This window comes from Plasmodium gaboni, chromosome 5 (assembly GCF_001602025.1).
Source record: "Plasmodium gaboni strain SY75 chromosome 5, whole genome shotgun sequence".
In the NCBI taxonomy this organism is placed as follows: Eukaryota; Apicomplexa; class Aconoidasida; order Haemosporida; family Plasmodiidae; genus Plasmodium; species Plasmodium gaboni.
The window spans coordinates 527,903-543,959 of record NC_031485.1 but is presented as its reverse complement, the minus strand read 5'-3'; the positions used below and the strand labels follow the sequence as shown (position 1 = coordinate 543,959).

The following is a 16,057-nucleotide window of genomic DNA, read 5'->3' as shown; positions in this document are numbered from 1 at the left end:
TTTTTTTTTTCATTTAATTTTGCCTGTTTGATCATTTCCAGTTGAGTGCCCATTCATGTAATTTATCTACAACAACTGGAAATAATGTTTTAACGGATGCATTGATAACACTAAGAAAATAAATTTCTGCTGCTTCATCGTTTAGATCAAGTCTAAATTTTTCTTGAACTTTTAAGACACATAACTCTGGACTCATTTTCATATCTTTTAATCCTGCATCACACATAGCATCTAATAAACTTATAATTAATTGTGAATGATATCTTAAATATTTATAGGCTAGACAACATTTTTTTAAAAATTGTTCATACCCTATACTATGAGCTCCTCCCATAGCTTCAATCATTTCTTTACATAATTTCATGGGTGGCGAGAAAGGTTTAGGGTCTTCTCCAAATATATATCCAAAGTCTATATGAAAAAATCGTCCATCTTTTGTTACCATTAAATTATCTAAATGTCTATCACCTATACCTAATATATATGTAATAACACTATAACCTGCACAGCTAGATATAAAATTTTGTAATATTTCTATATCAAACCCTAAAGGTGAAGTAGAGCATGTACTATTATCTATAAAATATTGTCTGATTTCTCCTTTATAATTTTTTTTAATTGATGATATTGATTCAGCATAATCAACAAATTCTATAAAACCATCATCTGTTGATAAAGCTAATACTCTATATAATGTCATTTTCAAATCCAAACCATATCGTTTCCATATATTATCAATAACATATATTATTTGTATGACTAAGTGATCTTGTCTTAAATCATCACCTGCTTTATAGATATATTTTTTTATAGACAATTCATATATTTCGTTATATTTTTTTTTTTCTTTATTATTATTCTTTTTTGGAAACATATTTTTTTCATCTTTATACTTTTTACCTCCAAAAGGGCAAGTATCACTTGAACAAATATTATTATTATTATATGAAGACATATTATTATCATTTAAACATGAATTACTAAGACGTGATGGTCTGTCTTCATTATATGTGTAATCACCCTCTTTATTATTAACAGAGTGGTTATTCGTATTACCATTGACATGATCATCTAGATTGGAATTATTTGAAAAAGAAAATTTCTGAGTTGTTCTATTTGTTTTTATATTTTCAATATAATCAATTTTTTCAATTTTTTCAATTTTTTCAATATTTTGATTATTTTGAATATTTTGAATATTTTGAATATATTGATTATTTTGAATATTTTGAATATTTTGAATATTTTGATTATTTTGAATATTTTGATTATTTTTAATTTTTTCAATTTTTTTGTTTTTATAAAAAATATTATTATTTACACATTTCAAGAATTTAGAATGATAATTAAAATCTTTTGCATTCTCAAAAGTATTTTGTAAGGTTAGAATAAATTGAGAGTTGTAATAATTATTATATGTCTCATTGTTTGACTGAATATAGGATAAATTTGTTATTATATTTGTTTTTTTTTGATTATTTTTAAAGAATGTATGATTATTAATTATTAAATTGTTATAATTTTCATTATATAATTTAATTTTTTTTCGAACCAAGAAAGCAATAACTATTGGATATAAAGAAGAACGTAATACATATGATTGTTCAGGTAAGAAAGATAATAATTCAATATTAGGATCTATAGGTAATATTAAAGGTGTTTTAATTTTTTTTATTTTTTGTTTAGAAACAATATTTATAGAATCATCTAAAATTTCATAATTATTATCTTCATCACTATATGTAGAATTTAAAAAAAAATCTAAATTATCATTAAATTGTAAAAAATTTGAAAAAAAAGAATTATCTCTATTACGTTCTATCTTTACATTCTTAGAATCATCAATATAATTAATCGTATCATTAGAATCATTACATACATCTAAACTTGCTAATTTAGCATTCCAACTTTTTTTATATTGAAAAAAATATAAATCATTTTCTATATCATAATTTATTGTAAGATCATTGTCTAAATAATATATAGAATTAGATATATCTTTATTATATATTTTTTTATTCTTTTTATTATCATATGTGTCTTCATTAAGGTGTTCATATGATAAATTATTCAGATGGTCATTATAGCTGATATGATTATTATTATTATTATTATCACAATATATTTTTTTTTTATTATCACAATATATATTTTTTTTATCACCATATATATTTTTTTTATCACCATATATATTTTTTTGATCTATCAATTTAGATAGACCACTCATCTTACACTTAATCGTTTCGTTTCCAATTTGATGAACCCCAATAGGATTACTCACACATTTTGTATTTTTTTTTTTACACATATGCAAAAAATCATAGACATTATTATCAGATATAAAAATATTATTTTTTATAAATTCTTTAATATTTATATATCCATAATTTGTTCTATAATAAAATAAAAAATGTCTTACTTTTTTTGTTTTATTTTGTATTCTGTCTGTTTTATTTTTAGCTATTTTAGTGAGGTATAATAATTGATTACGAAATCTATTTTGAATTTTTAATATATCTAGAATAATTTTATTTTTTTTATTATTAGATGTCATTAATTTATTAATAAATAATTTATGTATATGTAAATATAATTTACCTTTTATTTTATCTTTTGCTTCACTTAATAAAAACCAATGAAAATATATAGATAGTTTTTTTGATTTAATACATTTGTTTATTAATGTATTAATAAATAAATTATCTATATGTTGATAATTAAACGTTCTTAAACTCTGAACTAATTGAAATAAATATAATTTGACTTGTTCTTTTTTACTATTTTTTATTATATCTATAATATATTTTTTAATTATATAATGATGTAAATGAGAATAAAATAATTCTATACAATTCTCTAAATTTGGTTTTGCCCACTTATTTAATAATATAATAGCTTCTTCTTCTTCTTCTTTATTATTCCAATTAATACATTTTAAAAATTTTCCTAATGTTTCTTTTCTATTTAATAATTGAAATCTAAATCTCCATATACAATTCTTTTCATATTCATTCATTTTTATAAGTGGAATAGTAAGAATACTATTCAACGTTTTTATTTCATTTATAGTTGGACATAACATTGATATATATTCAATCTTATCTTTTGATAAAAAATCGAAAGGATAATCATCATATCTATTCTTATTTGTTATATTTATATTTTTACTAATACGATTTGTATATCTACTTATATGTTCAAAGATATCATTCAATTTTTTTTCACTTTTCAAATTTTTTTTCTTTTTTTCACATTCTTCCTTAATAGAAAACATATTCCTTCTTATAATCTTATTATATTTTAAAGTGTCACTCTCATGATATGATTTGTATTTTTTTACATCTCCATTTTTAATATTCTTATTTAAATATAAAAACTTTCTATAATCTCTTTTGTCATATTTATTTTTATATATTTTTATATATTTATTTTTTTTATATATTTTTACATAGTTATTTTTTTTATATATTTTTATATATTTATTTTTTTTATATATTTTTATATATTTATTTTTTTTATATATTTTTATTATATATTTATTTTTATCCCTTTTACTGTTCCATTTATAATCCATTTGAATATATTTTCGTTCCTTCATTTTTATAATTTTTTTATTCCATATATACACCTTTTTATGTTCTCCTTTATATATTTCTTCATCATGTGTATTTAATGACTTGCTTAATTTATAATTATCATAAAAATTTGATATAAAATTATCATCTCCATTTGTTGCAAATTTTTTATTAATCATATTAAAGTTCTGATCATAATCCTCATCTTTTATATTATTTCTCTGTGTTGTTGTGTTAATCATTTTTTTATTTTTTAAATGATTAAATAAAAAAAAAGGAAGATTATTTAATTTGGATTCTTTTTTGTTATCTTTTATAATATGTTCCTTAGAAAATAAATTTTTTTTTTTTTTTTTTTTTTTTCTTTTAATTTTATCTTTTTTTTTGTATTCATTGAAACATTTTAACGATTCCTCTAGATTACCTACATAATCGAAGGAATTAAAAAACCAGTCATAATTATTATTACAAATATTATTATTATTAAAAATATTATTATTATTGACATTTATATTGACATTTATATTGACATTTATATTTGCATTTATATTTGCATTTATATTTTCATTTTCATTTGCATTTTCATCATTGCAAATTTTATCAAATATATTATCATGTAATGTAGACATATCTCTTGTATGTTCATTATAATATATTAATTCTTTATTAAAATGAAGGAAATTCAAAATCATATATCCTTCAATTTTTTTTTTTTTTAAAAAATTATAAAGTTTATATTTTTCTATAATATTTTTACATACATTATAATTTTTAAAAGAATAATATTTACTACATTTGAATTTATTTTTATTAAAATATTTGTAAATTTTATTATTTCTAATATTGTCTTTAATATTTATGTTATTTATTCTTTTCTTAATAAATTCCATATTTGTATTATTATTCCTTATATGGGGTATATGATATTCTTCCCCCTTATAAGAGTTACCCCCACTAAAAATATTATCATCATTATAATAATAATGAGAATTATTATTATTATTATTATTATTATTATTGTTAATATTGTTAATATTTAATACTTGTTGCATATATTTATTAAATTTTCTACGTTTCTTCAATAAAAAATAATTTATAGAGGATATATATTTTTCAATATATTTACATTTATATAATTCTTCATAAAAGTTTTGATCTTCCAGATTATTATAATTCAGATGTGTATCTTCTATGTGATGCTCCTCTTTTTTATTTTCAAGTATCTTGATATATGTATGCTCCTTGGATGGTTCATACTTATAATCTTTATTATTATAATATGAATCAAGTGCATCATCACAATAATTAACCTTACTACAATTATAACAATTATTATTATTATTATTATTTTTTTTATTATTTTTTTTATTTGTATAAGTTTCCATTTTATTTTTATATTTCTTATAATAGTGCCATTTCATTTTGTGCATTTCCAAGTTTTTTTTTTTCATATTTAATTTTTTGTCCTTTTTATCTCTTTGTTTGTGCCGCTTAAAATTAAATAATTCTATAAGATCGTGATAAGCACAATTTTTTTTTAAATATTTGTAAATTTTTTTATTGATATTATGTGGATTGTTATCATATAAAAAAGCTATTTTATTTTTCAAGGCTTCAAAAATAATTTGTTTAATTTTTTTTTTTTTACTCACATGATAAAGTTTGCATATTTGAATTCCTTGATTTAAAATACCATCTTTTGAAAATAATTTACAATAAGAATAATATGTTATTTTATTCACACCTACATTTTTAATTATAAAAAATACAAACGCTCCAGAATTTAATTGACAATATTTTATAGGATACTTGTATCTTTTATTTATAATGCATAAATTATGGTTCATTTTTTTTTTTTTTTTTTTTGTTAATATGGTTTTATATAGCTTATTAAGTTTTTTCTTTTTCCTACTTTGGTCATTCATATGACTATCACATTTGTCACTAATATGACTATCACATTTGTCATTAATATTATTATCACATTTGTCATTAATATTATTATCACATTTGTCATTCATATTATTATCACCTTTGTCATTCATATCCCTATCACATTTGTCAGTCTTATCATGTTTATGGTTCCTACTTCTCCCTTCAGATTCACATACATATTGAAGGGGATATCCAAAAAATTCATTATTTAATATCAAATAAGACGATATTCTAAAAAAATTATTTTTGTTTACATAACTAATATAAGAATCATCATTAATATCATCATAATCATATTCATTGGATCTTCCATTTTGATTTGTATGCTGAGTATTATATACATGTTTCTTTTGGTTTTTATTTTTTTCTGATTTTTTATTGAATAGTTCATTACATTCTATATTTGAATTATATTTATTATATTCTTGTAAAGTATGGATGCGGATTTTTTTTTTTTTTTTTTTCCTTTTTTTTTTTTTTCTGACATACATGAATTTTTTTTTTTTCTTGAAAAATAATATAGTCTCATTTTTTTGTACGATATTATTTTTAAACGAATAATTATCATTATGATTTTTATAACAAACAAAAAAACCTAATTTTAAATTAAAAAAGTAGTTTAGGTCTTTTGTGCTGCAGAACTTGTCATCATATCTTATTTTCATTTTTTTTCATTACAAAAGAAGCAAAAATAAAATAAAATACAAAAAAATTATATTATATATATATATATGTATATATACATACATTTTTATTTATTCACATATTTATTAATTTATATATATTTATACATTTTTTATTTTTTTTATTTTTTTTTTTTTTTTTTTTTTTTGTATCATCTTTGTTGGTATTATATACTCTCCTATATAATTATGCTCTTCCATGATGATAATTATATTATTATATAAAACATAAATATTTAATAAAAAAAAAAATATATATATGTATAAATAATTTTATATATTATAAATGAATAAATAAAAAGAAAAAAAAAAAAATAACATATATATAAATCGTACATATAAATCATATAATATATATATATTTATATGTTCGATGAAAATTATTTGTCACATATATTTTTATCATCATTATTATTATTATTTATATATATTTTTTTTTTTTTTTTTTTTTTTTTTTTTATTAAATATTTATATTATATCATACAAACTCTTAACACATATATTCAACATTAAAGTGAATTTTTTTTTTTAAAAATATAAATAATAAAAAAAACAAAAAAAATAAATAAAAATACACATATATAAATATATATATATATATATATATATATATATATAATAATATATATATTTTATATATTATTCATTATAATATAAATATGTATTTTTTCAAGGGTCATATTAAAATACTATCATTTATAAAAAAAGTATTTAATGAAACACAAATGTATAGTATAAAATATACAAAAAAAAAAATAATAATAAATAAATAAATAAATGAATAAATATATATATATATATATATATATATATATATTTATATTTATATTTATATTTATATTTATATTTATATTTATATTTATAATATGTGTATCTGTTCATCCCTTTTAATACTTCCATTCATATCATTTAATAAAGTTCTTTCTTTCTTTCCTTCTTTCTTTATTTGTTTATTTATTTATTTTATTTATTTTTTTATTTTTAAAATTTAATAAGCCTATAATGATTGTCATAAAAATCCCACATGCGGCTATATGAATAGAAGGAGAGTTCCTTAAATTTTGAAATATTAAATTATAATCTCTCTTCTGACTAAAAAAAAAAAAAAAAAAAAAGAATATATAACTATGTTTTATATTTACATGTATATATTATCAATATGAACATATATAAATATTTATATATTTATATATTTATATATTTACACATATAAAAATATATAAATATGATACACATTTATATATATTTCCTTCTTACAATTTTTGATTGGAGGTATAATATTTCTGTCCTTCTTTTAAAAAATAAAAATTCTTGTCACATGATTGCTTGAATGGATTAAACTGATACTGCTTTGAACAGATAATATCATGATTCCATTTTCTTAATTCTTTATTTAACTTATTTTTGGACCATTCCCTTTTTTTATTATTTATTTCACAGTTTATATATTTCGATTCAACAATTTTAACATCTGGATTTATATTACTATTATCTTTTAATAAATCGTAACTTTCTTTTTTTTTCTCTTCACACTGATTTAAAAATGACAAAAATATCATTTTAAAAAAAAAAAAAGAAAAAAAAAAAAAAAAAAAACACAGCGGAAATATGAAAGAATAAATAAAAAAAAAAATATATATTATATATATATATATATATATATATATATATATATATATATTTATTTATATAATATGTTTATATCTTTTTTGCATCATACATTTCTATATATACAAATTCTTATTCTTCCTCATAAAATTATTATATCTTAATTTCCTTCTTACCATATAATATTAAAAAGAATAAGTATATATCTAATTTTGATCTTTCAACATATATAACAAGTACATATGAATGACAAAAAAAAAAAATATATATATATATAAATTAACATCATATATATATTATATATATATATGTGTGTATTTTTTTTTTTTTTTTTTTTTCCAACCTTATGATAAATAATATAATTACCCCCTTAAAAAAAAAAAATATTCATATATATAAATATATATATATATATATATATATATATATATATATATTAATATTAGAAAAAATATTTATAATATTCACGATGGGCATATAAAATATAAATATCAAAAATATATATATATATATATATATATTTTTTTTTTTTTTTTTTTTTTTATCATTGTTAAAAAAAGGATATTCACAATATATTATATTAATCATAATATATATATATATATATATATATTTATTTATTTTTATTTATTTCCTTGTAATCGTTGTATTAATTTATTGTGATATTATTATAATTTTGTTTTATTTAATGAATGGTGTGGAGGAGAAGGAAGAGTTTTATTTCTCCTGGATCAGTCAGGAATTTTCATTTTTATATTACTAAAAATTTGGTAGAGAAATCAAAAGATAAAAAAAAAATATTTGACTTTAGAGGGAACAGAAAATTTAATAATTATACATTTAATAATTATATATTTAATAATTATATATTTAATAATAGAGAAAATGATAAAATTAAAAAGAATCTTTGTAATTATTATTTGAATGAAAGAACATTTTGTAGATATTCAGAAGAAAATATAATTAACAAAAAAAAGAAAAAAGAAAAAATCTATTTTATGAATAAAGATGAAAGAATTGGACAAATAAATATTTTCTCCTTACCATCTTGGTTAAGACTGAAATATGATATCTTAGAAATATATAAAAAAAAAAATATTTATAATATTATGATGAGAAAATATTTGAATAATATATATATATATTATAATTATTTAAAAAATAGATATTTAAAAATATATAACATATATAGTAATAATAATAAATATGTATTTATAAAAATTAAGGAAAATATATTTTGCCAGCTTACAAAGACTTTTATAAATGTAAGTATTTATAAAAATTTTTTATTAAATAATAATATTTTAAGAAGAAAATTAAAATGGACAGATATGAAAGAATATTTAGAGAATATTCGATTTAATTATAATAAAATGAATATTTTTTTATTTCAAAAAATATCTTCTTTATATTATAAAAACAAATCAAATATATATATAAATACAAATATAATATATTATAAAAATATGTTTTTATTTTATTATAAAACATCACCAGTAACATATACTTTAATTTTATTACATATATTTGTATATTTATTGTGGAATATTGCACAGCCTTCAAGAAATACATATAATTATAATTATATAAATAACTTCCATAATAATAATAATAATAGAAATAATAAAAATATATATACAAATCCATTATTAAGTACAGATACAATGTATAAATATTTCTCTTGTAGTTTAAAAAATTTAAGAGAAAAAAAATTATATACACTAGTTACAAATCTAATAAGTCATAATACTATAGAATCATTTTTATTAAATACAATATCTTTATATTATATAGGAACAGCTTTAGAAAGAATTATTCAATCTAAAAACTTTTTTATAACTTATTTAATAAGTGGGATTCTTTCATCATATATACAAATATTATATCATAAAAATAATTATAATAATATTTATGTCTTTGGAGCTAGCGGAAGTGTAAGTTCAATATTAACAACATATACTTTTATGTACCCTTTTCAAAATATTTACTTATATGGAATATTAGCCCTACCCCTGGTAAAAAAAATATATATATAAATATATAAATATATATTTATTTTGATTATGTGTATATAATAATATGTATCATTTTAACTATAAAACATGTACATCCAACAGGATATAAAACAAGATCTTTTTATTTTATTTTATTTTATTTTAATTTTTATTTTAATTTTTTTTTTTTTTTTTGTAGGCATTATTTTCAAGTTTATACTTCCTTAACGAAATATATTGTGTCCTTTCGGACAGGCAAGATAACACTGGTTCGTTATTATAATGTGTACAAAAATGTTTAATGTATTTATATATATATATATATTTATTTATTTATTTTATTTTTTTCGTAGGCCATATTGCTCACTTGACAGGCATGGGACTTGGCTTCATTTACTATTATTTCTTTATTAAAAAGGGAAGATTACTACGATAAGTTTATATTATATGTAAATATTATAATTTTTTTTTATATAATTTATATAATTATATATTTTTATTTATTATTATTTAATTTTTTTTTTTTTTTTTTGTGTTGTTATAAGATGTAAAAAAAAAAAGAATGACATATATTATATATATATGTGAAAATTAAAATTTTAATGTTACATGTGTATGTAAGAATTTAATAAATAATATATTATGCACAAGATGTTATTATTTTTATTTTATTATAAAATGTCCTTCTTTCTAATTTTTTTAATTATAAATGGCGTACATATGAATGAATACAAATATATATATATATATATATATATATATAACATATTGATATAATTTAACAGTTCAATATATATATTATATATATATATATATATATATATATATATATATATATGTATATTTTAAAACTTGATGGTTTTCATTTTTAATAAAATATAGATCTATATAATAAAATATATAGATATATATAACATATTATACAGTTATTGTATTTTTTTTATTTGATATCCTTGTTTCTTTTTCTTTTTTTTTTTTTTTTCTGTTTAATTATAAAAACTGAATTTAAATAAAACAAATAAATAATATATAATATAAAATATATAATATATAATATAAAATATATAATATATATTTTTTTGTAGCGGCATAAAATTAATTTATATTTAAATATATAAAAAAATATATATGTTTTTTATGATATTTCAAATATGAATAAAATAAAAAATATAATATTATACATATATAATATAATATAATATGTATATTATAAATAGCACATTGAATGAATTTATTTATACGTATTTAAAATATTACATATATATATAAATATATATATATATATATTTAATAAATGGATAATATTATAAATGTAACATTTACTGTTATTATTTTTTAAGGTATTATTTATTATTTTTGTACATGTAAAAATAACATTATTTTTATAATATATAAAATGTACTATTAAAATAATAAAAAAAAAAAAAAAAAAAAAAAAAAATACCTCTATTTATCATCAATATTTTTATAATATTATATACTTATTTTGAATATATCCAATTTAAATATTATATTTTATATATATTACATTTCCTTAATTATTTTATGTTTCATATATATATTATTTTAAAAATAAAATGATTTCATAAAACTTCAATTAAATTTTATTATTCTTCATAAAAAGAAATATAATATTTATTATATTTCCTTCTTTTCTCATATATAAATAAATATATATATATATATAAATAAATAAATACATACATACATACAAATATATATATAGTATATATTTTATTTTATATTTTTTAAAATGAGCTTGAAAAGGTTTTTTAATTTTCTAGACGATGATAATAAAACAAAAAAAAAAATTAACACTAATAAGAATGAAGTCGATGACGATAAAATAATTAACGATGAAGAAGAAAAAATAATATCAGATGAAACAAAATATAAGGAGGAAGATGAACAAGAAAAAGGAGAACACGAGAAAGAAGCAGAATTGCCAAAGGAGGAAAAAAAAGGTGGAAAAAGAAGAGGTCGAAAAAAACAAACAGATGACAAAAAAAATGATCATAATGATGAAAGTGAAAATCATAAAATTGACCAAGAATCTCAACCAACATTAAACAAAATAGAAGAAGAAAAAAAAGATAACGATAATAAAAAAAAAAGAGGAAGAAAAAGTAAAAAGGATAATGATATAAATAAAGGTGATACAAATAAAGATGATATAAATAAAGATGATATAAATAAAGATGATATAAATAAAGATGATACAAATAAAGATGATACAAATAAAGATGATACCAATAAAGATGATATAAATAAAGATGATACCAATAAGGATGATATAAAAAATAATATTTCAAATAATAAAGAAAAAACAGATGATGATAACAATTTAAATAATAATATAAAGGATAAAGAAAATAATAATGAGGATAAAAATTGTAAAAAAATCCATTCTCCTAATCAGATATTATCAAATACACCCCCTCCACCTAGTGGACACCCTCCAACAGGTATACAAAATATTTCACATAATTTCCCACCTGTGCCGCCAAATTTACCCCCTCCTCCTACTCCTCCCGCTCCTCCAGGACAACCAAACCAAGCAAATTACCCTTCTCAATATTATAATATGTATAATAATATGAGTGTTGAAAATTATATGGGGTATCCATACTACTATAGTCAATATTATAACGTGGCTCCTCATCAGAGCAGTTCCATAAGCATGGATCCAAATAAAGATAAACAACTTAATAATATTAATAGTAATAATAGTAATAGTAATAATGTGGTTGATGGTGGTAGGTTAAAAAACGATTTGTTGTCGACACCAAATAATTACGATAAAGATATAAATACAGATGAAAATAATAAGAATATGTCAATATATGGAAATAACATTTCAAATTATTATATGAATAATCCTATAAATAATTACTATAATATGTATAATTATAATTATATGACTGGAATGAATAATGTAAATACTATAAATCCATTGACATATAATTATTATTATGATGGTATAGGTATGTATGACAATAACAAAATGGTAGATGAAAATGTTTTAAATTATTGTTCTATATTAGATAAGAGTATAGAATTAATGAAAAAAAGTGATAAGGTTAAAGAGATATTAAAAACACCAGCACGTTTACAAATAACACAAGAAGAATTAAATAAAATAGAATATACAGAAGGTAACGAACAATATAATATATGGTTTGGAAAATATGTAACAGATAGATATGATAAAAGTGTCAAGGGTAGTAGTACTCCTCGATTTGTAGCAAAATATAAATGTAATCCAACAAAAGATTCAGGATATACTAAAGCAGATAAATCATATACAAGTAAACAATATTTTTGTATATATTTTGCAAGAGGATGTTGTGCATATGGTCATAATTGTTTATATAAACATAGAATACCAAATGAAAATGATGAACTTGAATTTGAAGCTTCTGTAGATATTTTTGGAAGAGAAAAATTTAATACATTTAAAGATGATATGACAGGAGTAGGATCATTTAATAATGATTGTAGAACATTATTTATAGGAAGTATATTTATTAATAATATAAATCAAGTACCAATTATTGAAAAAATTTTATATGAAGAATTTTTACCATTCGGAAATATTGAATATGTAAGATATATACCTAATAAAAATATAGCCTTTATTCAATTTACTAATAGAGTAAATGCTGAATTTGCTAAAATAGCTATGTCAGATCAACCTATAGAAAATTATTCAACAGCTTTAACTATAAAATGGGCATTTGAATTTAAAAACCAACCACATAATGTAATACAATATTATAATAATCCATATATATATGGAAATACAAATCAAGTTATATCTTCAACATGGGAAAATTATCTCATGCAACAACAATATGGTAACCATACAATGTATACAAATATGAATCATATGTATAATAATATAAATACATATCCCCTAGATAATAATAATATTAATAATAATAATATTAATAATAATAATATTAATAGCAATATTGCTCTTGGTGGAAATGCCTCTTTATCTGAACACCAAAAGAAGATCAACGACAGATCAGCAAATTTGAATAACAGCTTAAATAAAATCGATCAAATGTTCGACATACAAAATTAAGGAACAAATAAAAATATACATATATATATGTATATATGTGTATATATATTTGTACACATATATATATATATATATATTTTTATTTCAATTAAACATACATTTTTGTGTATCAGCTATTTATGCTAATTAAAATTATCTACCTTTTACTTTTTGATCATTATTAAATTCATTTTTTTCATTTGAAAAAATTAAAATGTATATACCTTATACCTTACCCATAAAATATATATATATATATATATATATATGTGTGTGTGTGTGTGTGTGTGTATGTATATATTTATTATTTTTTTTTTTTTTTTTTTTCCCAAAACATAACATATTTTAAACCCCATCCCGTCATAAAGGAATTTTATAAAACATAAGAAATATGAAACATGATTGAACATAATAATTGATTTTTTTTTTTTTTTCTTTTTTTTTATTGTCAAGGTGTCAACAAAGGACAACACATTATATCAAAATAATATTTACAAAATGGTTATACATAATTATGTCTTTTTTTTGTATGGTGTGCCATGGTATTACATGACACACATATTAATTTTAATACGGATAAGCACAAAAAAAAATAAAATAAAATAAAATAAAATAATAATTATAAATATAAATAAAATAAAAATAAATAAAATAAAATAATAAATATATATATTGTATAATATATATAAATACACACATTTATATATGTCTACCTCTACCATACTATTCTTGGTGTAGACCAATTTTTTTTTACCCCATTCATAACCTATCCATATTCCTTTTGAATTTAATCGAACTGCTCAAATATGTTAAGCGAATTAAAGACCTGACTTTCTGACTTGTTCAGGTCATTTTTTTGTTTTGCATTTTGTACATAAATATCTTTTAATCTTGGAAGAAGATTTAATATTTCAATTTTTTCTTTTGATATATTTTCTTTAGTATGTTCATTTATTATATGTTGTGATAAATTCGAATGATCATTGTATTTGTTTAAATAATTATAATTTTTATTTGAAAAATCGCTTAATTTTTTTTTGCTTTCCTGACTGTCATCTGATGAAGAGGATGATGACGAAGATGATGAGTAGGATGATGAATGTATATTTTGTTCATCATTGTTTAATAAATTATTTGATTGTAATTTCATATGGTCATATGTATTATTATCCTTTTCATTTATAAATCCAGTTATTTTTTCTTTTCTATTTATTGATAAAGGTATAATAGGCATATGATCATGTATATAATTTTTTTTTAACATCATGATTTCTTTATATTTTTCGACATTAATATTTTCTCTCAAAGATAAAATATTAACACATTCGCTATTTGATAAATTACCATCTTGTATATTTTTGTTATTAAATTCATTTGTAAATAAATTATTAGTACTATTAAGATTATTTATTACATCATATGTATTATTATTTTTTTTAGTACATAAATGTTTATAATATAAATAAGAATTTTGAACAACATTAATATAATTTTCTTTTTCTTTTATTACCTTCATTGAACATGTGGATTTTCTTAAATTACTTTCTTCATTCTTATTATAAAATCCATCATCTTCTCCTACATGTTCTTGATTATCATCACAAATAATAAAATTGTTATTATTAATTTCATTGTTATTATGTAGATTATTTTTATTATTGTCATCTTCATCATATATATGATAATAAATAATATCTTGATATAGTTTGGAATAATCTTTCAATATATATATTTCATTATATATATTATAAAAAGCTAATTTTAGGCAATATTTTATATCTATATAATTTACAACATGACTACCTCTAAGAGATGATAATTTTTTACAATGATATCCTATCGTTTTTATTATTTTCATAAATATATCAAATAATATATCCAGCACTAAACAGTTGGCTTTCTTTATATTTCTGCTTAGGAGTATCGAACATATAATCTTTTCAATCCTTTCATGTAAATAATCTTCTTTCGTACTAATAAAAGGGTTCCTATAATATTTCTCAATATCATTACATTTTTCTTCATTCATAATCACATCTTTCATTGTAATAAAAAATATATATATATATATATATATATATATATTTATATATTCATACTTATTTATAAAAAACTTTCTTTTTATTTATATTTTCAAACATCACAAAGAGGTCAAACAAAAGAAAACATAAAAATTTAATTACATATCAAATT

At 18.3% G+C, this 16,057-nt stretch overlaps 5 protein-coding genes across 5 annotated transcripts; 2 read left to right on the top strand and 3 right to left on the bottom strand.

The window, feature by feature from the left end:
• Positions 1–31: 31 nt before the first annotated feature.
• On the bottom strand, positions 32–6,175 carry PGSY75_0515300 (phosphatidylinositol 3-kinase; the record flags this gene model as incomplete). The annotated part of the gene is made up of 1 exon (XM_018784432.1): positions 32–6,175. One exon carries the CDS (start codon positions 6,173–6,175, stop codon positions 32–34), a length of 6,144 nt encoding a protein of 2,047 aa, XP_018643087.1.
• A 968-nt stretch (positions 6,176–7,143) lies between these two features.
• Positions 7,144–7,752, bottom strand: PGSY75_0515200 (hypothetical protein; the record flags this gene model as incomplete). Its single annotated transcript, XM_018784431.1, has 2 exons — positions 7,144–7,285; positions 7,451–7,752. The coding sequence occupies 2 exons, from the start codon at positions 7,750–7,752 to the stop codon at positions 7,144–7,146; spliced, it is 444 nt and encodes a 147-aa protein (XP_018643086.1).
• Positions 7,753–8,493: 741 nt separating this feature from the next.
• Positions 8,494–10,231, top strand: PGSY75_0515100 (rhomboid protease ROM9; the record flags this gene model as incomplete). The annotated part of the gene is made up of 3 exons (XM_018784430.1): positions 8,494–9,816; positions 9,995–10,064; positions 10,149–10,231. The coding sequence occupies 3 exons, from the start codon at positions 8,494–8,496 to the stop codon at positions 10,229–10,231; spliced, it is 1,476 nt and encodes a 491-aa protein (XP_018643085.1).
• A 1,317-nt stretch (positions 10,232–11,548) lies between these two features.
• Positions 11,549–13,885, top strand: PGSY75_0515000 (putative RNA-binding protein; the record flags this gene model as incomplete). Its single annotated transcript, XM_018784429.1, has 1 exon — positions 11,549–13,885. One exon carries the CDS (start codon positions 11,549–11,551, stop codon positions 13,883–13,885), a length of 2,337 nt encoding a protein of 778 aa, XP_018643084.1.
• A 766-nt stretch (positions 13,886–14,651) lies between these two features.
• On the bottom strand, positions 14,652–15,908 carry PGSY75_0514900 (hypothetical protein; the record flags this gene model as incomplete). The annotated part of the gene is made up of 1 exon (XM_018784428.1): positions 14,652–15,908. One exon carries the CDS (start codon positions 15,906–15,908, stop codon positions 14,652–14,654), a length of 1,257 nt encoding a protein of 418 aa, XP_018643083.1.
• Positions 15,909–16,057: the final 149 nt, after the last annotated feature.